Source organism: Heloderma suspectum, chromosome 13, assembly GCF_057233095.1.
Source record: "Heloderma suspectum isolate Gila_16-S chromosome 13, 16-S_ref, whole genome shotgun sequence".
Taxonomy (NCBI): domain Eukaryota; kingdom Metazoa; phylum Chordata; class Lepidosauria; order Squamata; family Helodermatidae; genus Heloderma; species Heloderma suspectum.
This window is the reverse complement of record NC_139470.1, coordinates 26,095,178-26,119,760: the sequence shown is the minus strand read 5'-3', so window position 1 is coordinate 26,119,760 and position 24,583 is coordinate 26,095,178. Positions and strand designations below refer to the sequence as shown.

The window sequence follows — 24,583 nt, the reverse complement described above, 5'->3', positions numbered from 1 at the left end:
GACAAAGTGCCCCATGATATCCTGATGAGCAAACTAGCTCAAAGTGGGCTAGATGAAACAACAATCCAGTGGATCCACAGTTGGCTACAGAATCGGACTCAAAGAGTGCTGATCAATGGGGTCTTCTCAAAGTGGGAAGAGGTAACGAGCGGGGTACCGCAGGGCTCAGGCCTGGGCCCAGTGCTCTTCAACATTTGTATGAATGACTTAGAGGAGGAGGTGCAGGGAATGCTGATCAAATTTGCAGATGACACAGAATTGGGTGGGACAGCTAATACCTTGGAAGACAGAAACAAAATTCAAGGTGATGATGATAGACTGGAGCGCTGGGCAGAAAACAACAGAATGACATTGAATAGGGATAAATGCCAAGTTCTGCACCTAGGAAAAAGAAACCAAATGCGCAGTTACAAGATGGGGATACGTGGCTCAACAACACTACAAGCGAGCACGATCTTGGAATTGTGGTAGATCACAAGCTGAATATGAGCCAACAATGGGATGTGGCTGCAAAAGAGGCAAATGCTATTTTGGGCTGCATTAATAGAAGCACAGCTTCCAAATCCTGGGAAGTACTGGTTCCCCTCTACTCAGCACTGGTTAGGCCTCATCTGGAGTACTGTGTCCAGTTCTGGGCACCGCACTTTAAGAAGGATGCAGACAAGCTGGAGAGGGTTCAGAGGTGAGCGAGCGGTGGGCGGGGGGGCACTGGCCCTGCCCATATTTGGCTCTGGCCCCACTCACCATTGGCACACAACAGATTTTCCCAGACTGAATGCGGCCCTTGAGGAAAAAAAGGTTCCCTACCCCTGAAAGTACAGTACCTGCTTTCCAAAATGGGTTGAAGGCATAGCTGGTTTACAACTATATGGAAAACTTCCACCACCTTCTTCCTGGAATGGGCCAGCCTCCTCCATAAATCCGACAGCAAGCTAAGTGGAGGGAGAGAGAGAATTCATGCGGTCATATGATTAGAGCACTGGACGAGGGAGATCCAGGTTCTAGTCCCCACTCAGCCATGAAGCTCACTGGATGACTTTGGCCCAGTCACTGATTCTCAGCCTAAACTACCTCACAGGGCTGTTGTGAGAATAGAGAGGAGGATCATGTAAGCCGCCCTGGGTTCCTTGCAAGAGGAAAAAGGGTAGGATATAAATATAATAATTATAAATAAATAAACTTAGTGCTCAGACAGTTTGACATTGCTGCTTAAATGCCATTCTCCCCCTCACTGGAGCCTTTGGTTTTAGCATGACGCTGGGTGTAAAATGGTTGTTGTATAGAGTAATAAACGCAATGGTCTAATATTGAGCATGTTGGAGGAGCTGCAGCTCAGTGCTGCAGCAGATGCTTTCCCATAGGCACCTACTAACCAATGCCAGTTACGTCATTGACAATCACCCCCCCCCCCACCACCAGCCTAAGCACTCCCTCAGTATTCTACATAAGCACTCATGTAGCCCTTTAACAGAAGTGGAGAACATGGAGCCAGCTGTGGTGCAATGCTAGACTTAAGACTAGAGCAACCTGGGTTCAAATCCCCACTCATCCATGAAGCTCAATTGGTGATCCTGGGCCAGTCACACTCCCTCAGCTTATAAACTACTTCACAGGTTGTTGTGAGGATAAAAAAAAGGAGCTCACTACATATATGCTACCCTCAGCTCCTGAGAACAAAGGCAGGATGTGTGACAAATAAATGTACGTGTAAAAAAAAGACTAGGCTGTGACGAAACTCCAAGCACAATTCAAATCCACAGCCTTGACAGGTACATTGCGCCTGACTGGAGGGGCACCGCATTTATTTCAGAGGGGCAAGGACATCTCCGCAAGAAATATACCTGTTATCCTCATGTCGTCTCTTCTTAATCGCAGATTCCAGCTCTGGTATCACCATCTCATAAAACGCAGCCAGCCTACAAACAGGGGCAACAAGCCCAATTGTGAATGGGGTTTGCCAAAAGTCAAATGAAGGCAAGGGAGGAGGAGGGGTGAAAAACTCCAAGACAGGTCCTATTGAGTTTACTTCTGAGCAAACTACTGGCTTAGGATTGCAAGCTGCAAGTTATGGAAATGTGTTCACAAAACAGACTGCAGAACCCCCAAGGGTTCTCTAGTCACTCACAGAGGCTAGAGAAGTTTTTAAGGGTTGGAAAGGGATAGAAGAGAGCCAGTTGCTCATGGGCAGATCACATCCTTGGTATGCGAATGCCCCCAGGTTCAAACCCCAGGATCCTCCGCCTGGCAAGCTCCTGCCAATCAAAGCACACAATACTGAGCTAGATGGACCAGTGTCTGATTTGGTAAAAGGCAGCTTCCTATGTTCAGTCAGATATGTACACTGCATCAAATCCCTACCTTTTTTTTTTTTAAAACTATTGGGCCCCTACATGTCTCCACCAGCCTTTCCCAACCTAGCCCCCCTCCCCCGGTTCTGCCATCATCCTTGAGCACTGGCCATGCTGTCTGGGGATGATGGGAACTGTAGTCCAACACCATCTGGGGATCCTAGGTTGGGAAAGGCTACTTTAGCGCAGGGGCCGGGAAAAAGTAGATATCCAGATTTTCGGACATCAACTCCCAGCATTCCTGACTATTGGCCATGCTGGCAGGGGCTTCTGGGAGATGAAGTCCAAAACAACTAGAGATCTACTTTTTGACCACCCCTGATAGGGTGATGGTTGTTCCTTTCTTTTTTACGTTTGGGGTATTATGGGTGCCCTCATTACACATGAATGCTTTAAATAGGGCTTGCCCAAGACCTTTTGGTGTAAAGGATTGCTTTCCAGCAGATTGCCATTTATCCATCTCCTGCTCAGCCACCCTTGATGGCAGCCAAAATCCGCTACCTAAGATGACGCCTCACCTTGCCTCAAGATATGGCCACCTTCAAACATTCAGTGAACAAGAAGGGAAGCAAAGGTCCAGGAAGCTATGGCTTGGATAACTTCTCAGACACGTGCTTTTCTAGGGGAACTGAAAGACACTCAAGAAACAGCCTAAAAATATACCTGTAACAAAAGTCATGCTTTTGGAACGTCTGACAAGCCAATGGGAAGACATCCAGGAAGGCCCAGAGGGTGATACAAGTGTCACACAGGTACAATACAATATCTTTCAGCTCCTAGGAGAGAGAGAAAAAAACCTTCCTTAAATATTCAAATGCTGTACAACCTTCTTTTCTTTTTGAATAGACACTGACTGGGTTCACACAACATGCTAACCCACACTCAGTGGTGGAGTATGGGTTGTTTGTTGAATCGTGGTTAGCGTGTGGTCTGAACCCAGGACATTTTCCACAGGGTGACTTGTTAACCATGCAGCGTGGCTTATTTTTCTGAAGCAAGCCACCTTGAGAACCCATGTTTTGTTACTGGGTTGGTTCAGGTTGGTTAAGAAGCTACCCTGCAGAAAATGTCCTGGGTTCAGACAACACACTAACCCACAGTTCAACAACAACCCACACTCAGTCACCGAGTGTGGGTTAGCATGTTGTGTGAACAGCCCAAATGAAACAATTCCCTGCCCTGGTCTCCCCTTTCCCTTTTCCTCCACCGTCTGCGTGTCCTCTTCCTCCTCAGAGCTGGCGACGTGTAGCAGCCAAGTACGTTAGCCAGGTCTATGGTTAAGTGGGGAGAGGCAGCCCACTGAGTCAGACCCTTGGTCCATCTAGCCCAGTATTGTCAACATGACCAGCAGAGGCTCTCCACGGTTTCCGGCAGGATTCATTCATTCATTTCATTTATATCCCGCCTTTTTTCCTCCCAAAGGAACCCAAGGCGGCGTACATAATCCTCCTCCTCCTCCTCCATTTTATCCTCACAACAACAACCCTGTGAGGTGGGTTGGGCTGAGAGTCTGTGACTGGCCCAAAGCCACCCAGTGAGCTTCCATGGCAGAGTAGGGGCTAGAACCCGGATCTCCCGACTCCCAGTCCAACGCTCTCGCCACTACACCACGCTGGCTCTGTGATTCCTTCTTAGGCCTACCTGGAGAGGCCGGGGATCAAACATAGGACCGTCTGCATGCAAAGCTCCAAAGAAGGTGCTCCTACAGCTGAGCTACAGCCTCTCCCACAAAGATTTCAGTTCTTTAATCCAGCATAGAAACCAGAGGAGAGAAGCCCCTTCCTCCGCACCCAGCATGGAAATGCAGCTGTCAGGGTGGAAACTGAGCCCATAGAGCCCCAGAGCAGTTCTGATTCTGAGGAGGATCAGCAGTCCGTGGGAGAGGAGCCAGCTCATCCCTCACAGGCACAGCAGCTGGCAGAGATTCTTCCTGTCGGCATTCCTGAGATAGATAGTGATCCTAGCAGTGAGAGTGCGGGAGGGGGGCTTGCTAGACGCTCGACACAGACGCAGGGAGCAACAAGCGATGGAGGGCGCGGAAAGGAGGCATAGTGCCCGTTTGGCACGCAAGCAACGGCCGCCTCCTGTGGACCCAAGGGAAAGAGGGAGGATCTCTCCCTAGCCCATAAGTTCAGGGTCTACAAGTGACTCTCCTTCAAACGGGGACCAAATGCCTACTCGGAACACAGGCTACTCTGCTGTTCCTTGCTTAGTCGCTGGTGATTAGCATCTGAAAGAGTCATTAAGTTGTAAAAGGATTAAAGCCTTGAAAATAATCCTTTCATCTGTGTCTTGAGTTGGCTATTGGAGTCTACTGAAAGAGGCTGCTAGGGCGCTCCTGACAGCAGCCATCCATCTCACCTCTGCCAGCCCCCCAGCAGGCTAGTAATCCTTTTTTGCAGCCTACTAATTTTTGTGGAAGCAGTGACAGATTTTACTTTCTTGGGCTCCAAGATCACCACAGACAGTGACTGTAGCCATGAAATTAAAAGACGCTTGCTCCTTGGGAGGAAAGCTATGGCCAACCTAGACAGCATAGTAAGAAGCAGAGACATCACCTTGCCGACAAAGGTCCGTCTAATCAAAGCTATGGTTTTCCCAGTAGTAATGTATGGCTGTGAGAGCTGGACTATAAGGAAGGCTGAGCGCCGAAGAATTGATGCTTTCGAACTGTGGTGCTGGAGAAGACTCTTACGAGTCCCCTGGACTGCAAGGAGGTCAAATCAGTCCATCCTAAAGGAAATCAACCCTGAGTGCTCATTGGAAGGACAGATAATGAAGCTGAAGCTCCAGTATTTTGGCCACCTAATGCGAAGAGAAAACTCCCTGGAAAAGACCCTGATGCTGGGAAAGACTGAAGGCAAAAGGAGAAGGGGACAGCAGAGGATGAGATGGCTAGATAGCATCACGGATGCAATGAATATGAACTTGAGCACGCTCCGGGAGAGAGCGCAGGACAGGAAGGCCTAGCGTGCTATGGTCCATGGGGTCACGAAGAGTCGGACACGACTGAACGACTGAACAACAACAACAACAATTTTTGTGGACTTACTTACAAGGCTGCTTTTATTATTTTACTTGGATCAGCGGGGGGGGGGGGGGGCAACATTTGGATTTTCTGCCCCAGGCACCAAAGTGTCTCGGGTTATCTCTGATCCCCAGACCTAATGACCTCATGGCAGAGGGGATATCCAATACAAAAAGTGAGGGTACCACATTTTACAGAGTGGATTTGTTCAATCAGATCACTCTGCTAAAATGTCCTGTAAACCAGGGGTGAGCAGAAGGTAGATTAGGATCTACTGGTAATCTCCAGGTGATTGGCTGCAGATCAGCAAGGGTTTCTGAGTCTCAATATGACAACAACAACAAAAGCCATTTTTCCTCCTCCTAAATTAGGCTCCTGAAATCAAGAAAGCCTGGGGGAAGGAGGGGTAGATTTGTATGTGTGAGATGATTTGTGTGCAAGCTCTAGTTCTGGTACAGAAAAAAAAACTGTGGGCTGGGCACATGCTCAGAAACATCTTGTTCCTCAAATACTACATCCGCCTTCCTGAGAAACTATTTTGCACCTGGCTCCAGTCCAGATGGTGCAAAACAGTGAAAAACAAAGCAGATCCTGAAAGCCTAACATTTGCCCACCTGTGTTCAGAGGAACACAGGGGTGTTCTCTACTGAATGAGACCCTTGGTCCATCTAGCCAGTATTGTCAACACTGACTGGCAGCAGTGGTCTCGAGGGTTTCAGGAAGGAGTTTTTCCTGCCCTACCTGGAAATGCCAGGGGTCGAACCTGGCACCTTCTGCACGCAAAGCAGGGGCTCTACCACTGAGCCACGGCCCCTCCCCTAAACACTTCATTACAAGTTATGGCACGGAATTAAACTATCAAAATTTCGAAACATAGAACAGAATTAATCTACCTTCCCCCACCCACCACTTTGGCTCTCTTGCCTCACGCCCTGTCCCCGGATTCTTTCTAACTTGACATTGAAAATATAATCGTCTCCCGGTCAAACCCCTTGCCCAGTCCCCAAGGTTCCAATCCCCTCAGGATTAGAACAGAGTAAAGCCTCTCCAATAATCTATTTATTTATTTGTTATATTTATATCCTGCCTTTCTTCCAAGGAGCCCAAGGCAGTATATATGATCCTCCTCTCCATTTTATCCTCATAACATTCCTGTGAGGTAGGTTAGGCCTAGAGTCAGTGACTGGCCCAAAGTCACCCAGTGAGCTTCATGGCTGAGTGGGGACTAGAACCGGGGTCTCCTGAGTCCCAATCCAACACTCTAACCACTACATCACACTGGCTCTCAGTCTTTTCTTCCCCTCCCTGGTCACTTCTACATGGGTGTGCACATGGGCACATTCTGCTTCTAAAAGAACACAAAGCAAAGAAGTGTTTGGTGTGATTTTAAAAGCGCACATAACGCTAATGCAGTCCTTTAAAAAAACAAGAACAAAGCATACCCAAATTCATGTGATGGGGGAGGCTGCCTCACCCAGCCACAGGACAGGCAAGAGAAATGATTACTAGGAACCATGTGCAGGATGAGACATACATTTTGGGCGGCTGGGGAATATGACTGTGGTTGGGCTTAAAGCTGTGGCCGAGTCTGGCAGGGGGAAGATGTTGGTCACGCAGCCAGTAACCCCACATACATAGAAACACGTACCTGCAGAGGAACGTCCCCAGGAGTCGTTCTGATCCTTTCCTCCAGTTTCTGTGGTGTGGCTGAAGCACCGTCGCCCTGCAAGCCACATGTATGCAAGATGCTGCCGAATACCTAGAAGGCAAAGGGCAAACTTTCAAATACGTCAGGTGGTGGAATGCAGCCAGCCAGGCACATTTTGCCTTTATTGGTAGTCTTCGCCTGACAGAGATTTTCCTCTTGGTGGTGGCCCCCCAATTATGGAATGATCTCCACGATGAGGCCTGCCTGGTGCCAACATTGTTATCTTTTTGGCGCCAGGTTAAAACTGCCCTCTTCTCTCAGGCATTTGGCAGCATATAATGAGCTTTTAATCAGGTCTCGGATTGGTTTTGGTTGCTTAAAAAATAGGTTTTTAGATATGTTATCCGGGTGTGTGCTGTCTGTCTATATCTGTGTATGCAAATGGTTTTGCACTTTGTGTAATGTGTTTTTAATCTCTGTGATCCGCCCAGAGAGCTTTGGCTGTGGGGCAGTATAGAAATATAATACATGAAATCAAATTAAATCTGCTCTCCAAGGGGAGAGCCACCTTTGCTAAAAAGCAAAGTCAGCTGTATATGGCACATCTTTCCCCCAATACACACACATATTAGTTAGCCCACCCACCCCAAATGAACATCCTCACCCAGCCACCCCACCTTCCTATCCAAAGAAGAACCAGTGTGCGGAGGGCAAAAGGTGGGCGAATATGGGGATCACTTCATATGGCTGCCTCTTGCAGTTTCCAAAACAGTGTCTCAAATTGTTTGTATGTGTTTACTGAATTTGTATTCTGTCCTTCAAGCAGCTCAGGGCAACGTACATTTTACCCATGTTATCCTCACAATAGCTCTGTGACTTACGTTAGGCTGAGAGATAGTGACCAATAAACACATGCCTGTTTTTGCAGGCTTGCCACACAATAATATAATCATCATTATTAATTATTATATTAATCATCATCATCATCGCCGCTGCCACCACCACTATGTATAAAGCACCCAACATTTTCTAAGCACTGTTAGGAAAATTAAAAGAGAAGATACTGCACAGTCTATACTGCATGGCAAACCAAAGGTTTGGATTTGCACTGGGTGCACGTTCAACCTGCTTCAGAACCGCCATGTGGACATGCCGTTCAGGCCGGTGCAGATGCAAGCAAACCCCTCTGCATGAAGCGGCCCCAGCATTCCTGGGATGTCACCGTGCAAAGCTCCCTCTGCAAAGAATTGCTGCGGCTTTCTAACACCTCTTTTCAGCTGTGGCACTCATGGGAATTGCCACCAGGAAGCAGCAAGCTCTCTCCCGACAGACTTCCCTTCCTTCACACAAGTGCTGAGAACATCCTGCACAGTGTGATTTGTTGCAGGGTGTTTCTAAACTGGCCCTTAGACTACATATTATGCAGGGACAAAGAGATGCTCCAAAATAATGCAAAGAGAAGCAGAACCTGAAGGACCGTAGGCACCGTTTCATCCAAGTCACTGAAGTAGCTTGGCTGCTGAGTAAAGATGTTTTCTGAGGGACAGGATGGAGGGGCAAGTGAGGAGAGAGAGAGAGAGAGAGAGAGAAGAGAGAGATTGATTTCAGGCTGGTTGAAACATCGAACTTCACAAATGGTTACACATTAGCTAAGGTATCTTTCTTTCAAGTAACTCATCCCGTCTTGGTGCGCAGACCAAAACACAACTCCCTGATTCTCCCCGAGGGTGTTTTTTATTTTTATTTCCCACACTCCCGGTAGTGCTATGACCCTGAAAGGAAACCCAGTTGAGGGGGAAACAGCCTGAGGAAAGGGGGGCATCTGCAGGGGGACTTAACAGGTGCAGAGCAGTTCAGCAACCCTGCCCCCTTTCCGCTCACTGCTTCTCCCCTACAAATGCCTCATCTATCCCTGCATTACCTTGGCAAATGCAGGATTGGGAACATGCTTGTGCCAAGGTAACATTTAGAGTTTTGCCCATCACCTAATGCGAAGAGAAAACTCCCTGGAAAAGACCCTGATGCTGGGAAAGACTGAAGGCAAAAGGAGAAGGGGACGGCAGAGGATGAGATGGCTAGATAGCATCACGGATGCAATGAATATGGACTTGAGCACACTCCGGAAGAGAGCGCAGGACAGGAAGGCCTGGTGTGCTATGGTCCATGGGGTCACGAAGAGTCGGACACGACTGAACGACTGAACAACAACAACAACCATCAAGAGTCCAAAGTGGTGTCATGGGCAGAGTGCTACAGTTGGATCAGGCAGACCTGGCTGAGCAGGGATTTGAACCCATGAAGCTCACGGTAGCTATAGCTCAAGGCGCTGTAGTTCAGTGGGAGAGCATCAGCTTTGCATGCAGAAGGTTCCTGGTTCCATCCCTGGCTTCTCCAGGTAGGGTTAGAACAATTCCTGCCTGAAACCCTGGAGAGCTGCTGCCAGTTGGTGTTGACAATACTGGGCTAGATGGACCCAGGGTCTGACTCAGTAGAAGGCTATGCTCCTACTGGGTGGCCTTCAGCCAGTCATTCTCTCAGCCAAACCACTCACCCAGAATTCAATTGTAATTAAAAAAATTAAAGGCAAAGAGCCCAGCAATCTCAAACAGGTCTGCTTCTTGACAAGCAATTGGGCAGGTTGCCGCCCGCATCTTTTTTAATGAAAAGCTGAAAATTAACTCAAGGGACTTGGCATGTACTCAAGCAGGCTCCCTTCTGAAGATCTCTCCCCAGATATACATATATCCCTGATTCAAGCCTGGATGTTCAGAGGGAAAGTAAAACAAAAAGGGGATGGGATACACTAGGGGTGGAGTAACCTGTTCCAGATGTTCTCAGACTACAACTCCCATCATCCTGGCTATTACTCAAGTTGGCTGGGACTCACTTGAAGCACCATTAGAACGAAGTGGAGCATGTGAGTTTGCTGTGCTGGTTCTGTGCCAGTTTGCTTAGCCCTACCTTGAGGGGATTGCCTATGCCTCTAGTCTTGAGGGTTTGGGATATTTTAAGGAGATGACAACAGAATCCCAACAATGTGAGATGCGCCTATCTAATGTTTCATTTGCGATTCATAGAATCTTTCTAAGGCACCCTGGAAATGCTGGTCTTCATTTATTCTCTCCCTAAAAAACAACACAGAGACTGCTGGCAGGGAAAGCATATTATTACTGTTAGCAATATTTCTATACCACTTCTCGTTTGCACAAATCCCAAAGTGGCTTACGAAAGAATACAAGAAATAAATACACAGGGTAGTATCCAATGTTAATCCTATGCAGAGTAGGTCCACTGAAATGAATGGGACTTAAGTTAGTTGCAATTAAGTTAAGCCTCATTCATTTCAATGGGTCAGTACTCTGTGTAGGACTAACACTGGATACTACCCATAGGAAGCTGCCTTCTACCAAATCGGACCACGGGTCCATCTATCCCATATTGTTGACACTGGCTCTCCATGCCACTGGAATTTCTCCAGCCCTACCTGGAGATGCCGGGGATCGAACCTGCACCCTTCTACATGCAAAGCAGCTGAACTGCGGCCCCTCCACTACGTGCCTTGAGGCAGTGGAATCCTTAAGTTAATTATCCATTTCTAGTCTTTCTTCATTCTGGGCATGGGGAAACTGCGGCCCTCCAGATGGTTTTTAGGACTACAACTCACATCACCCGTGACCACTGGCCATGCTGGTCAGGGCTGTTGGGAGTTGGAACCCAACAACATCTGAAGGGCCACAAGTTTGTTTGTTTATTACATTTATATCCCGCCTTTTTTCCTCCTTAAGAAACCCGAGGTGGCATACAGAATCCTCCTCCTCCTCTCTATTTTATCCTCACAACAACAACCCTGTGAGGTAGGCTGGGCTGAGAGTCTGCGACTGGCCCAAAGTCACCCAGTGAGCTTCCATGGCCGAGTGGGGGCTAGAATCTGGATTTCCTGAGTCCCAGTCCAACACTCTAGCCACTATACCACACTGGCACTCCCACTCTTGGTGTTTAGCTTTGACGTCCCTTTTGCAAAGGACCAGTTTGGAGGAGCCTCCCTTTAAAGTCTAGCACAGCTGTTCACCGATTCTCTGTTCATTGATAAAGGAAACGTTATTTAGCCTGCCTAGATCAAAAATGAAAGCAAGATTACAAAAACTAAATACAGAAATAAACCAGTCTGCCCCCTACAATAAATAAAGGCTACTGGACTGAGAAGTGGCAGGTCTGATCTAATCCTCGATTTCTAGAGCCCCCTGCCCCGAAGACCCTTCACCCCCTGCTCCCCACCCACCGTTCCATAACTAACCAATCATCTTGTTGAGTAGAGCACTGTTGCCTTTTCCAAACAGCACACACAGATCCAGGATTTTGGGAATGTCGAACAAGAAGTTATTGTAAAGGATCTCTCCAAAAATGGATGGCGTGATGAAATGATCCTATATGGAACGGAGAAAAGAGATAGAACCTTTTTTTTTTATCAATAGCTGGCAAAATGTCCATTGTGATGACAATGGGTGTGGAGGAACTGTGTACAGTACAAGGGCTCAGAGTGCAGGTGCACTGCAGTACAAGAGGGCAAGGTTAGGACAAGCCAGCCTCCATATTCAGAAGGACAAGCCCAAGGCCCTTTATTGGGGCCAGCCCTGGAGAACTCTAAAGCGCTCAGCAAATTTTCCTGCCTTTTCAGGGCATCCTCTGTCTTGACTAGCTAAAGATTTAGGGCTAAAGTCTCTACAGGGCAGTTTTTAAAAACATATGTGTATGCAATTAGAATGTACATGCCGCCATATGTTTCCAAAGAACAGCTTACAGCAGCTTATAGCATAACACACAGAAACCAATAAAACACTTAAAAATTCATCAAACTAAATCCGCAAAACTGAATCCTGAAGCCATGAAAACCATAAAATGACATAAGATCACATATAAGCAGCAGCCGATTCCTCACTAGCTCCTGAAGGCTTGCTGGAGGGGAAAAACATCTTTATACATTCCCTAAAGACTGTAACAGAGCAGGCCTTATAAGCTCCCTGAGGCTGGAGTTTCATAACACTGGTACCACTACTGAGAAGGCCCTGCTCCTTGGCTCCATCATTCTCACTCAAGGGTGCACAAATCTTGGGTGGCCTTGGTAGCTAGCCAAAATCTCTAGCTGCCACCAACCTTGTCCCTCTCTGACACGGGGGAAGGACGGAGTTTCATTCCTGACGTTGTGCTGAGCTTTCAAGGCACTCAAAAGGGAGCTCACTGTGTTCCGGGTGCCACTGAAGCCCATCTCAAGGTCAGGGCCATCTCCCACCAGACTAAAAAGATGTACTCGCCACTGGAGAGCTAGAGCCCTGAATCTGACTTCAGATGCATTTCTGGAGCCCTGAATCTGACTTCAGAAAGTGACAGGATTCAGAGGAAGCCGTCTCTGATTATCTTAGTGGGTACAGTGGTTCATATGGGAGAACACACTCCCCAAGGTAACGCAGGCCAAGGCCATTCAGAGTATTAAAAGGCTAAAAGCTGCGCTTTGAATCACACCTGTAAAACAAATGGGGGTGGGTGGGGGGAGGCAACTGAATTCTTGCGGAGAGAACCCCTAGAACCATGTGAAGGACTTGCTTTGCCTTATTAGTTATAGGCTGACTTAAGAGTTACTTTTTGTTAATTCATTTTGAAAGGGTTAAAATAAACCATCTCCATGTATCTCTACTTATCTGAATGCTTCCATTAATTAATCTCACTGTGGGAAATACAATATGGGTGAAGCAGCCACCCCAAGAGGAAGCAGCAGGCAGAATCAGGGACCTAGGCTCACACTCAGTTCCTTTTCTATTAAAAATACCTAACAGCCGCCTACTACATACAGCAGGGCTCACCAACTCACAGCCCCCAGCCTAGTTCCAGAAGTACCACCAGCAGCCATTCCAGCAGGCTGTACTGATGGAAATGAGGGGAATGTGCGGCCATTCCACCAGCCCTGCTGGAAGACTTAATTTTTTTCCTCCTCCCTCCCCATTCCTTTTTCCTTATGCATCGTGTCTTTTTAGATTGTCAGCCTGCAGGCAGGGATTGTCTCGTTTGACTGACTATAGGTAAGCAGGTCTGGGAGGCTTTTTGGCAGAGGAGCGAGATAAAAATACTTTAAATAAATAAATGGTCCTCTGCAAGCCATCAGTTCAGGCCTCTGGAAAGAAGCATCTGTGCCTCCCCTGGCAGCCCATGGTGTGGGGAGGGAGAGGGGGAGAGAAAGCAGTGGGAGAGAGTCAGACATGGGGTTGCCCTGCTCATTTTTGGCTCTGCCCCCATCCACCACAGGCATGTGGCCTCCAGTAGAAAAAAAGGTTCCCCACCCTGACATAGGGTATTTGTGAGGACTAATGAAAGAAGAAAATGTTCCTTCCCACCGCAACCTTTTAGGGACAGAATGGACTATATGCCTAAACAAATACATTACCATTTCCCAAAAATCATTTGGATACATGAGTATACTATGCTTCTATTCATTAATGACTAGGAAATAGTACTTGAACGGGGGGAGGGAGGATACTGAAGTGGAGCCTATGAAGGGAAAGCTATTAGGAAAGACAAACAGAAACCCGCCATTTCTCCCCCACCCCCCGCCCACCCCAAATATCTGTATACATATCCCAAAAACATGCAGACTAAAGAAAGAAGTGGTATTTACTTTGGATTCCTTGTGAGTGGACATTCGGAGGAAAGTTAGGAAAACATTCTGATGAAGGCATTTCTGTAGGTCGTTCACCTCTGGGGGCAAGTCTGCCGCTGTGTCAAACTTGCGAGGCGCGTGGCGCAGGTACGAATCCAGGCATTTCTGGAGAGTCTCGTCAAAGATCACCTGCCACAAAAAAACAAAGGCCTCATGGGAAACCTAAGCCCAAATTGATGGATAGAACCCTTTTAGGGGAAGAAGTAAAAGGGAATTTTCCTTGTGGTCATTGCAGCATATGTGTTAACTACTATAGAGGTAAGAGCTTTGTTAACACTAGAGATAATACACAATATTTCTACCAAGGTTTTTTTTTTTTAACTGCAATACCAGAGGGGAGATCTCTCTCTCTCTCTCTCCCCCCCCCCCGCCCCCCCTGGTATTGCAGTTAAAAAAAAAACCTTGGTAGAAATATTGTGCATTATCTATAGGGTTAACAAAGCTCTTCATCCTAACTTACCCCATAGGGTGACTGTTAGAATAAACAGGTAAGGATTATAAATAAATATATATATCAGGAAATGCTGAATAGAAGGGGGATGCATCGCCTGGTTTCTTATGCAGCTTTTATGTTCACCGATCCTGATTTTGGTAGCTCTTGTCATCATTCTCTCATTCATATATATATATATATATATATATATATACACACACACACACACACACACAGTCGTGTGTGTGTGTGTGTGTGCATGTGTGTATATATATATATATATATATATACACATACACATACATACATACATATATATACATACATACATTCATATATATGAATGAGAGAATGACGACAAGAGCTACCAAAATCAGGATCGGTGAACTGCATAAGAAACCAGACGATGCATCCCCCTTCTATTCAGCATTTCCTGAAATGTCCCGCACCTCCCAGCATTCCCCAATCAGCATGGCTGGCTGGGAAATTCTGGGAACTGTAGGACTTTTTTCTGTCTAAACCTGCATAGGATTGCAGCCTAAAGGACTTGAAGTTCTGCTATTTGGAAAAGGTTGAAGCTCATGGGTAATTAGTCAAGGGGCCAGAGGGGCCAAACCACAGCATATGTATTGTATGTTCAGTCAGACTGAGGCTGCTCATTGGAAGCAAAGATTCCATTGACCTCAGGAAAAAAACACAGATTTCAAAGTTTCATTAGCACACATTTATTGGGGGTGTAATGCTGAGGCCACCCGCTTTTCAGAGGTTATATTACTTATTTCTTAGCACTTTTCCCAGAGTTAAAAAATGCTTTATAAATTGGACCACCAACCAAGTAATCAATTTTAATTGGGTGACTGTTTGCCTTTGAAGTGCAACTTGCCTTTCAAGTTAAGCCAATTGATTTCCCTATCAAAATCTCAAGCTGCAGTGGAGGGGGCGTAAGATAACTTACAATCTAATTAAAGTCATTGGTTGAAGGAAATGCCATCTTAAATACTTTGTTTTTTAATTATCTACTCCTGTAACACAGCAGAGGGGAAATAGTCTCAAGAAAACTAACAAGTGTACTCTTAATGCTTAGTTTCAGTGGTTTACATTTTATAGTTTATTTAGGGTGCAATCCTATACATGTTTAAACATAAATAAGTTCTACAACTGCCAGCATTCCCCAGCCAGCATGGGTGGGGAATGCTGTCCAAACATGCATAGGATTGCACCCTTATTATATTTTTATCTCAGCCTTGCTCCAAAGAGCTGAGAGTGGCATACATGGTTCTTTTCCTTACCCATTTTATCCTCACAACAACCCTGAGAGATAGGTTAGGCTGAGAGAGAAAGTCAGTGGCTCACGGTCACCCAGTGGGCTTCATGGCTGAGTGGAGATTTGAATCTGGTTCTTCCCAGTCATAGACTGACACCCTAACCACTACACTGCCTCAGCAATTTGCTCTCACCAATTAATCGACTAAAGCTTTTGTTGAATACTGAATAAAGCCTGCTGCCCTATTTATAATCCTTACCTGTTTATTCTAACAGTCACCCTATGGGGTAAGTTAGGATGAAGAGATCATCTTCTTCCATATAGGCTGCCCTAGGCTCTATGTTCCGAGGGGGAGGCCTTCTCAGTTGTGGCACCCACCACATGGATTGACCTCACTGAGATCAGGTGGGTCCCTATTGTGGATTGCTTCCATCAACAGTTGTGGAGTGCTTCCACCAGTGACTTAAAACACATGTTTGCCTGGGCATTTCTTTGACACTGAGCACTGTCAGCTAACCCTGGTTATCTTAGGGCGCAATCCTATGCATGTTTAGACAGAAAAAGTGGCTGGGGCATGCTGGAAGTTGTAGGAGTTTTTGCTGTCTGAACATGCATAGGATTGCACCCTTAATGCAATTCTATTATTGCTGTTTTATTATTTTAATGATTGATTTTATGCATTTTGCAATGATTTAATCTTGTAAACCACTTCGGGATTTTTAAAATGAACATCAGTATAGAAATTTTCTAAAATAAATTTTAAAAAAATGAAACTCTGATTACCATAGAGCAGTCTTCCCCAACCTGATAACCTCCTACCCTAGGATCTTACTGATACTTCTACTATTACCATTCAATATTTAATGGTATACTAGTTATTGAAGAGCATCAGGATAGAATACACTTTTTGCACTCACTCCAAACGCAACTGGTGCTTTACACTTCCCCCTAAGAGCAAATGACAGTCAATTGTAGAGCAGAAAGTAAAAGGGTGCACTGGGAATACCTTTGTGGTGAGGGCTCAACCTGCTCCCAGTGGTTCCAGGGTCACCAGCTATCAAAAATCAAGCTTGGTCATATCTGCATAGCCCCACCCTAGGTGTTGTTTCTTGGTCACCATGGAGTGTGACGGAACCTCAGGAGCTATCATTTCTATCCCTGCCCTGAGAAGTTGAGAAAGGTGATGCTATCAAAGGAAAATACTTGCATGTACTAATATAATAATGCAAGTAATAAATATATATTTGAAAGCCAACAAAATACTCTTCCCTCCACCACACACACATGTGCGCACAGACATTCCTTTACTATTTACAAAGCAATGAGACCTGGCACCAGAATTTATCATGAGGCAAAGCCAAAAGCCAATCCAGATCATCTGCAACGAACGTGGCTCGCTCCAAGAACTCCTCCAGCAGTGCAGGATCTTTGGCTTTCGGTGGGGGTTTATACAGCACAAAAGAGCGCTCTGTTTTCTTCTTTGGATGCTGCGGAAAAACAAAATGCCACGAGTGTCAACAGACCCAAGACTAAACAGTACTCCTTGTTGCTGTTTGAGCTCTCTCAAAGACTCTTGACAGCCAGGGACATTTCTCATGTTTGTAGGAAACTTGGCCTGTGGTTAGCAGGAATCTTCATGTTTGCTCCCTCTGGTTTACTGGCAGCACTTCCCTTCTCCTCCATCAGAAAGGCACTGCTGATCAGTGGTTTGTGGCACCCACCACATGGACTGACCTCACTGAGATCAGGTGGGTCCCTATTGTGGATTGCTTCCATCTTTTACAAGGACTCTTTTACAAGGACACTTTCGGAATCCTGCATGATTCACTGTGTTCTCTCAGCCCAGCAACCATGAAGATAAGTAGCTTCCTCCTGCCCCTGCCATGTTTCCAAAACAAAACAGTAGAAGCTGGAGAGCATCCTTTGGATAGGTTGAATGTTTCTGCTCCAGGATCTTACACTGAACACACCACACCATCATGTGAAACCAGAAGGCCCATATTCTGTGACTGTACAGATGGGGAGCTTTTTAGGGAGCTGGAAATGGGGTCATAGATTCAACATTGCTCGTAGGAGTACACATGTCCATTTGTTCTATTTGGTTGGGGGGGTTATTAATATGTTTAGTGTCTCACTGTGGTTTCTGTTCAGTCCAGTTTTGCAGCTTGCCTGAGCTACAGAGCTCACTGTGACAGTTTTGAGGAGCTCTTCCTGGAGTCCCAGAGGGGAGGGGGGGAAGTCAAGCACACTTCACTTCCATTTAAATCAATGGGACTTCAGTGCACAAAACAACGTCAACGGGACTTAAGCATATTCTGGAATATGAACATGAACCCACTTTTTCCTGCACCTCATCAAGCATGTTCAACATAGCCAAAAGATGCTTTATAGCATCCCTTCCTAACCCGGTGCCCTCTAGATATGTTCGACTACAAGTCCCATCATTCCCAGGCAATGGCCATGCTGACTGGGGATGGCAGGAGTTGTAGCCCAGCATACCTGAAGGGCACCAAGTTGGGGGAGGCCATTTTATAGTTTCTGTTTTGTTTTGGAAACATGGCGGAGGCGAGGCAAAACTTATTATTGTAACCCCAAATGCTAATTCAAAGTCCTTGCACCAAAACCTAGACACATAATGCAGAGACAAGGAAGATCAGAGTAAAGGAGGCCAGAGAGGGAATTATGGGATATCAGCAGCAACACAGAACCGAAAAGAAAAAGGAGACAAGCATCAAGAAATGCGGCATTCTTCTCCCCTGCTCAGAACAAAGGAAGCAGCTAGTACGATACAATTTAGAAAGACCCTAGGAAGTATAGAACTGACCAAGAAGGGAAAACAAAATGTATTAATGGATGCACAACCTAGCTGGAGATATGGAAACAAGCTTTTATCTTAGGAATATATAAACATGCAGTATGCGATTTTGCAGGAAAGTAGTAAATACTTTGCAGGCTGCAGGATTCAACTTCCTAAGAATCTCACCTGGCCAGAGCAACCCCAAGCATGTAGACTCGGAAATAAGTCCCACTGTATTCAATTGGGCTTTCTCCCTAATAAGTGTGTTTAGGTGGGCAGCCTTCATCTTTTAAAAGAAACGTTTCAGGCCCTTGTGGCTACAAAGGTATGCCCTTGCTCAAAGGTGTGTGAGCCAATGGCTGCTGAGATCACTGAAGCTAGAGAGGTGGCTGAGCAAGATTTCCAGAGGGTGGGAATAAGGCTTTGGCGCCCTATATAGCACCTGGCTTGTCTCCACGACTGCAAGAATAAATCATGCAAAATAGCAACAAATTGGATAATATATTAAACAAAATAAATCATGCACATTTGCAGAATTCAGCTTTTCATTGCAGGGTTGTTTTTTAAAAGATGCGCAGAATACATACAGCTCTGAATACAAAGTGCTGGAGCGCTAGGTGCCCACGCAAGACTGGGACCGCCAGTCAACCAGGGGGGAAGATGGGCTGGTTTTTTGTTGTTTTGCTTTTGGAGCAACTGCTCTTTAAGAAGGACCAGGGCCACAGCCCAGCAGTAGACCAGCTGATTTGCATGCAGAAGGCCCTAGTTTCAATCAGTATCTCCAGTCAGGGTTAGAAATCCCATTCTTGAAGCCCTGGAGATCAACTACCAGTCAGTGTGGGCAATACTTAGGTAGATGGACTCAATATAAGGCAGCTTCTGATGTGCCCTATGCCAGAAAAGAAAGGGTCAAGCAGGATGCATATATGAAGCTGCTTTATACTGAGTTAGACCACTGGTCCGTCTGGCACACTGTTGTCACTGACCAGCAACAGCTCTCCATGGTTTCAGACACGGGTCCCTCCCAGCCCTACCTGGAAACATGCAGGTGTTTTCTCATGCAGCTACAGCCCTTCCCCTTCTTTCTTATGGCCCCTCCCACAGTTCACAGCTGTCATCTGAGCTTTGAGAACTAGGGAAATAGGTACCTAGACATCTACCAGCCAGCTTGGGGAAGGGCCACACCTCAGCGGCAGGCCCCAGGTTCAATCTTGGCATTTCCAGACAGTGCTGGGGAAAATTCCTGCCTGAATCCCTAGAGAGCTGCTGCCAGTCAGTGCAGACAGTGCTCAGCTAGTTGACGCAATGGTCTGACTCGGTGTAAGGCGGCTTCCTATCTTCATCAACCCTCTGGGGAAGGGCTGTAGCTCAGCAGTAGAGCACAGGCTTTGCATGCCAAAGGTTGCGGGTTCAGTTCCACATCTCTAGGTAGCGCTGTCAGGAAACCTGGACAGCTGCTGTCAGTCAATGCAGACAATGCTAAGCAAGATGAACTAAGGGTGCAACCCTATGGAGATAAATGCCAGCCTCTGAACTTGGAGGCTGATGCCTATCCAATGCAGGGCAGTTGGAGCATAGGGGGAATCCTATCCTCTGTGTTCCGGCCACCCTGCATTTTCAGCTAGGTGCGCAATTTCACACATCTAGCTAGGGACGTCGGAGCAGCGGGAAGGCTGCGTGGTGCATAGGAAGCCTTGTAAAGAGGCTTCCACGGTCTCCTCCCTTCCCTGCGCCCTTTTTGCCCTCTCCACGCTCCATTCCCAAACATGGAGAAGTCGCCGGTGCGGAAAGAACTGCAGCGGCTATGAGGGGGAGGGGGCAGGGAGAGCGCCCCCCCCCCCCACAGTGTCTAGTGGCCATAAGATTGCCATCTAAAGGTGTGACTTGATCTAAAGCAACTTTCTATGTTCCCTGTACCAGAAAAGCAAGGGGCAAATGCCACAGGCCGGCCTTCCTCAGCCTGGTGCTCCCTCCCCCCTCCTGGCTTGGGATGAGGAAACTGTAGTCTGACACATGGTTTGGGAATGCTGCCTTAGGCAAACAGATAGCTTATCTTTATGATTATTATATTTCATGTCTTATACCACCCCACAGCCAAAGCTCTCTGGGCGGTTTACAACAATTCATAAAAAGATACAGCAACAATATTACAAAATATGACATTATGATAGCAGCCTTTTTTTTTAACACACATTTAAAACAAGTGAAATAGCTAAAAACAATTTGGGTAAACAATTTTCCCATAATAGTCCTGTTCAAGACAGAGATGCCCCATCATATGCCATTAAATGCCTGGGAGTAGAGGGCAGTCTTAACCTGGTGCCGAAAAGATGGCAGTGTCGATGCCAGGCAGGCCTCAGCGGGGAGCTCATTCCATAGTCTCAGGGGCCACCCCTTAGGTAGCTAGGGTACCTAGTACCCTGACATGCCAAAGACTGCTATGCTCCACACCCAATACCCTAACTAGGGACCAGAATTTTTTATGTCAAAAATTGGCAATGTTAGTCAAGACCCATCATGGCTATTACTCTGGGTGTTTCAAACCTTTAACAATTCTCTATTTTCTTGGCTTACCAGTGCTGGTAAAGTTTTCGTCTTCCCAGTCAGCGAATCTTTCTCCGTAAACTGGAGCTCATCCAGTGGCAATGCTGGCATGCTGCCGTGTTAACTTGGCCTTGTAAAAAAAAAAAAAAAAAACAGAGAGAGAGAGAGAAAGAGAGAGAGAAAGGCAGCATCAGGAACTGTTTCAAGAATCCACAACCAACAGCAAACAAGACAGGTTGTTCCTGGTACAGCAGCCACACCTAGAGACATGACCTGTGTTTTTACATAAACGAATGCTATGCACAACCCAAGTATCAGGTCGGAGGGGAAAAAATACCCAAAGCCTTGTTGCATGAAGCCTTCCCCAACCTGGTGCCCTCCAGATGTTGTGGACTTCAGCTACCATTAGGCCCAGCCAGCATGGCCAATGGCCAAGGAATCCTAGGCGTTGTAGTCCAAAACAGCTGGACGGCACCAGTTTGGTGAAGGCTGCCAGGGAGCGACTTACAGTTTAAAGAGATCAGTTATCTTGTTTATGAAAAGGCACCAGAAGAATCCTAAGGCAGCCTTCCCTAGAGCGCTGCCCATCAGATCTGTTGGACTACAACTCCCATCATCTCCAGCCAGCACAGAGAAATCATGCTTAACAGTAAGGAGTGCTTAACAGTATAAAAATCCCCAAATCAACACAATTTGAGACCACCATTTAAAACAAAAAAAACCCTTTGTGTTCCACCCTTTGGAAGAAGAACTTAAGAAGTGCCCTGTGAGAATCCATTTTGTAGGCTTGGGCGATGTAGAATCATAGAATCACAGAATAGTAGGGTTGGAAGGGTCCTACAAGGCCATCGAGTCCAACCCCCTGCTCAGTGCAGGAATCCAAGTCAGAGCATCCCCGACAGATGGCTGTCCAGCCTCGTCTCAAATGCCTCCAGTGTGGGAGAGCCCACCGCCTCCCTAGGTAATTGGTTCCATTGTCGTATTGCTCTTACAGTCAGGAAGTTTAGATTAAGTTAGTAGATTAAGTAGTAGTTTAAGTGCTGTGAGGTGGGAGACATCAGAAGAGCCTTGGTGGATCAGACATCAGACATTATGTTTCCAGATGCCTCTGAAAGAAGGGGGAAGCGTTTCCCCTGTTGTCTGTTTACAACATCTGGTATTCAAAAGTATACTGCTTGCGGACATTTAGCAATCAGGCTACAGAGTTGTTGGAAAGACTCATCCTCCACGAATTTCTCTATTATCATCATCATCCCATAAGATAATCACACTTTGCCAGGGACAGGCTGGCAATGGGAGCACACTCCACCAGGAGGTTCTCCTGTGTAAGCCTTGCCGAAATGACAAGCACTACCATGCTCTTGTGCAGCTCTCTGTCAGTTCAGCGGGGCTTGTTCCGGAGAACTTCCCGGTGGATTTTGCCACTTGTTAACAGGTAGCATCAGAAATTGCTGCCTCAGCCACCAGAATATCTTGGCCCAAGCTTGACCACACCTGGGTCAAACTTGCTTGCTATAGATAGCTGCTTCTTTAGCAACAGGAACCTATCATTGTCAGGAGTCATGAAGGCCACTGTCTATAGCAATCACCTTTCTTGAATGAATGACATCATGTATACTAAAAGCAGAGAGATAATCATCCACACACGTGTGCGTGATTTACAGAATGGATAATATCACACTCATCTGTTCTGCATCTGATTAGCCATTGAAGCATCCACCCCTTACAGCAGCCTGTCCCAAGCTGGTGCCTTCCCAATGTGTTAGACTACAACTCCCATCATCCCCAGCTAGTGTGGCCATGGGGAGGTGTGCCAAGCTGGGGAAGGCTACCTTATGGTGTCCAAAACAAGCTTGCAACATTGCATGCAGAGTAAGAGAAATTTTCTCTTGGCTCTTGCATTTTTTCCATTTTTTAAACTGCAGTCCAGAGAGAACCCCAATGCCCTTCAGATGATTAGCAGAGGTTCCTCAATAAGAAGGTGGTAATGGCAGACAAGCTTGTCCAGGATATAGCTTATCCTCTTACAACATGCAACTACAGGAGAAGGCTGGGCGTGTTCTTGGCAGGCTCGCTCTCGGTTCACATGGGGCGTCGGTGAGGCTTCCGTGGTGCTCTGCCTACGCTCCCTAGAACATGCTCCAGGATCCTCCTCAACCTACAAGAACTCTGCACAGAGCTGGTGCCAAGGATTGGCATTGTTAGGCATCTGCCAAGGCCCACGCCCAGCTGCGATGTGGGGTGGAAAATTTCCCATTTCTGTCTCCATTATCCTAGAACTTGATGTTTCATGCTCTCTGATTTTGTAGTTTTGAAATGGTGATGTCGCTTTTGCTTGGCTTTGAGTCTACGTATGCCACCTTGGAATTATATTAGAAATGTGAGTTACAGTTTTTTTAACATATATAAAAAGAAACAAACAAACTCAGGGTCAGCCACTGAAATTGACCAGCAGTGTAGACTGAGAACAAAGCACTTTTCCCACATGCTGCTTAATTAACTTAGGGCAGAGTCCTATTGGGATGGCCATAAGCCACTGAACTCAGAGGCTTACAGCCATCCAATGCAGTGTGGAGGAGTGACGGAGGCAATATTTGCCTCCACTCTCTTCCCACTCTGCATTTTGGCTCGATGGGCTTTTTCGCCCATCTAGCTGGGGCTCTGCGGAGGGAGCAGGATGGAAGGAAGCTGGGGGGGCCTGGAGACGGCATAAGCCAGCCTCCCCAGTCCCCTCCTCTCCCCTCCCCATCCACCGGCACGCCCTCTTTCCCTCTGGAGGTTGCCTCTGCGACCTCAGAGAGGCAGCTGACACAGTTCTCTCTGTGCTGGCTACAAGGGAGAGGGGGGAAGGGGCAGGGAGCTCAGATTCCTGGCTCTAAGGTCAGAGCAGTGTCTCCAACCTCAGAGCCAGGAATCCAAACTATCCTATGGCCCCCCCAGGCTCTATCTATGGGCCATAGATTTGCTCCCTCCAGGATTTCACTGCCACAAGTTGTGGACATGGCCACTAATTTATATGGCTTTAAAGGGAAATTGGCCAGTTCATGGAAGATAAGGTTATCAGTATTTTTTTTTTTTATTATTACATTTCTATACTGCCCAATAGCCAAAGCTCTCTCAGTAGTTACTAGCCTTAGGGTGTAATCCTATGCATATTTAGACAGAAAGATGTCCCACAACTCCTAGCATTTCCCAGGCAGCAAGATTGGCTGGGGAATACTAGGCATTGTAGGACTTTTTTCCATGCATAGGATTGGACCCTTAGATGATTTTGGAAAGACACGTTAGGCCACAAGGGGAGGCCTTGCTGTCTGTGCCAAACCATGCAAAAGTCCCATCTGGCAGCAACACGGCAAAAAGCCTTCTTTGTGGTGGCTCCCTCCTTCTGGAATGAGCTCTCCCCTGCGATACATCAGGCACTGCTGATCATGTGCTTTTGACAATGTTTAGTAAAACCTTACATGTTTGCCCTGGCTTTTCCCAACCATTATCTTATCTAAATGCTGTTCTGCTTCAAATGATGTATTGTTTTGTAATATGTTGTGAACCGCTTCGAGATTTTTAAAATGGGAAGCGATATATCAATGCTCTAAAATAAGTCAGTCAATCAAAGAAAGAATTAGACTGCAATCCCAGACACTGGGGTGGGAAAGCTGTGGTGCTCCACATGTTGATGGATTCCACCAGGCCCAGCCTGCATGGCCAATGGCCAGGGATGATAGGAGTTGTAGCCTAACAACATCTGGAAGGCCACAGTTTCCCCATCCCTGCTTTACCCACTTCCTTGGAAGTTAGCCCCATTTAACTCAATGGGG

The 24,583-nt window shown here is 46.7% G+C and overlaps 1 protein-coding gene across 9 annotated transcripts in view; it reads right to left on the bottom strand.

Annotated features, from left to right (window-relative positions):
* ASCC2 (activating signal cointegrator 1 complex subunit 2) overlaps positions 1 to 24,583 on the bottom strand; it is an 84,435-nt gene that overhangs the window by 30,044 nt on the left and 29,808 nt on the right. For 7 of the 9 annotated variants that reach the window (XM_084819344.1, XM_084819346.1, XM_084819342.1 and 4 more), the window contains exons 2-10: positions 20,799 to 20,898; positions 16,756 to 16,914; positions 13,689 to 13,859; positions 11,319 to 11,448; positions 8,493 to 8,560; positions 7,025 to 7,135; positions 3,012 to 3,124; positions 1,842 to 1,916; positions 825 to 932 (exon numbers count right to left, since the gene is read on the bottom strand). In XM_084819344.1, the coding sequence (XP_084675470.1) occupies positions 825 to 932; positions 1,842 to 1,916; positions 3,012 to 3,124; positions 7,025 to 7,135; positions 8,493 to 8,560; positions 11,319 to 11,448; positions 13,689 to 13,859; positions 16,756 to 16,914; positions 20,799 to 20,879 (1,016 nt within the window). In that variant the 5' untranslated portion in view covers positions 20,880 to 20,898. The remainder of the gene's footprint in view (positions 1 to 824; positions 933 to 1,841; positions 1,917 to 3,011; positions 3,125 to 7,024; positions 7,136 to 8,492; positions 8,561 to 11,318; positions 11,449 to 13,688; positions 13,860 to 16,755; positions 16,915 to 20,798; positions 20,899 to 24,583) is intronic. The other 2 variants (XM_084819349.1, XM_084819350.1) reach the window with 1 other exon arrangement.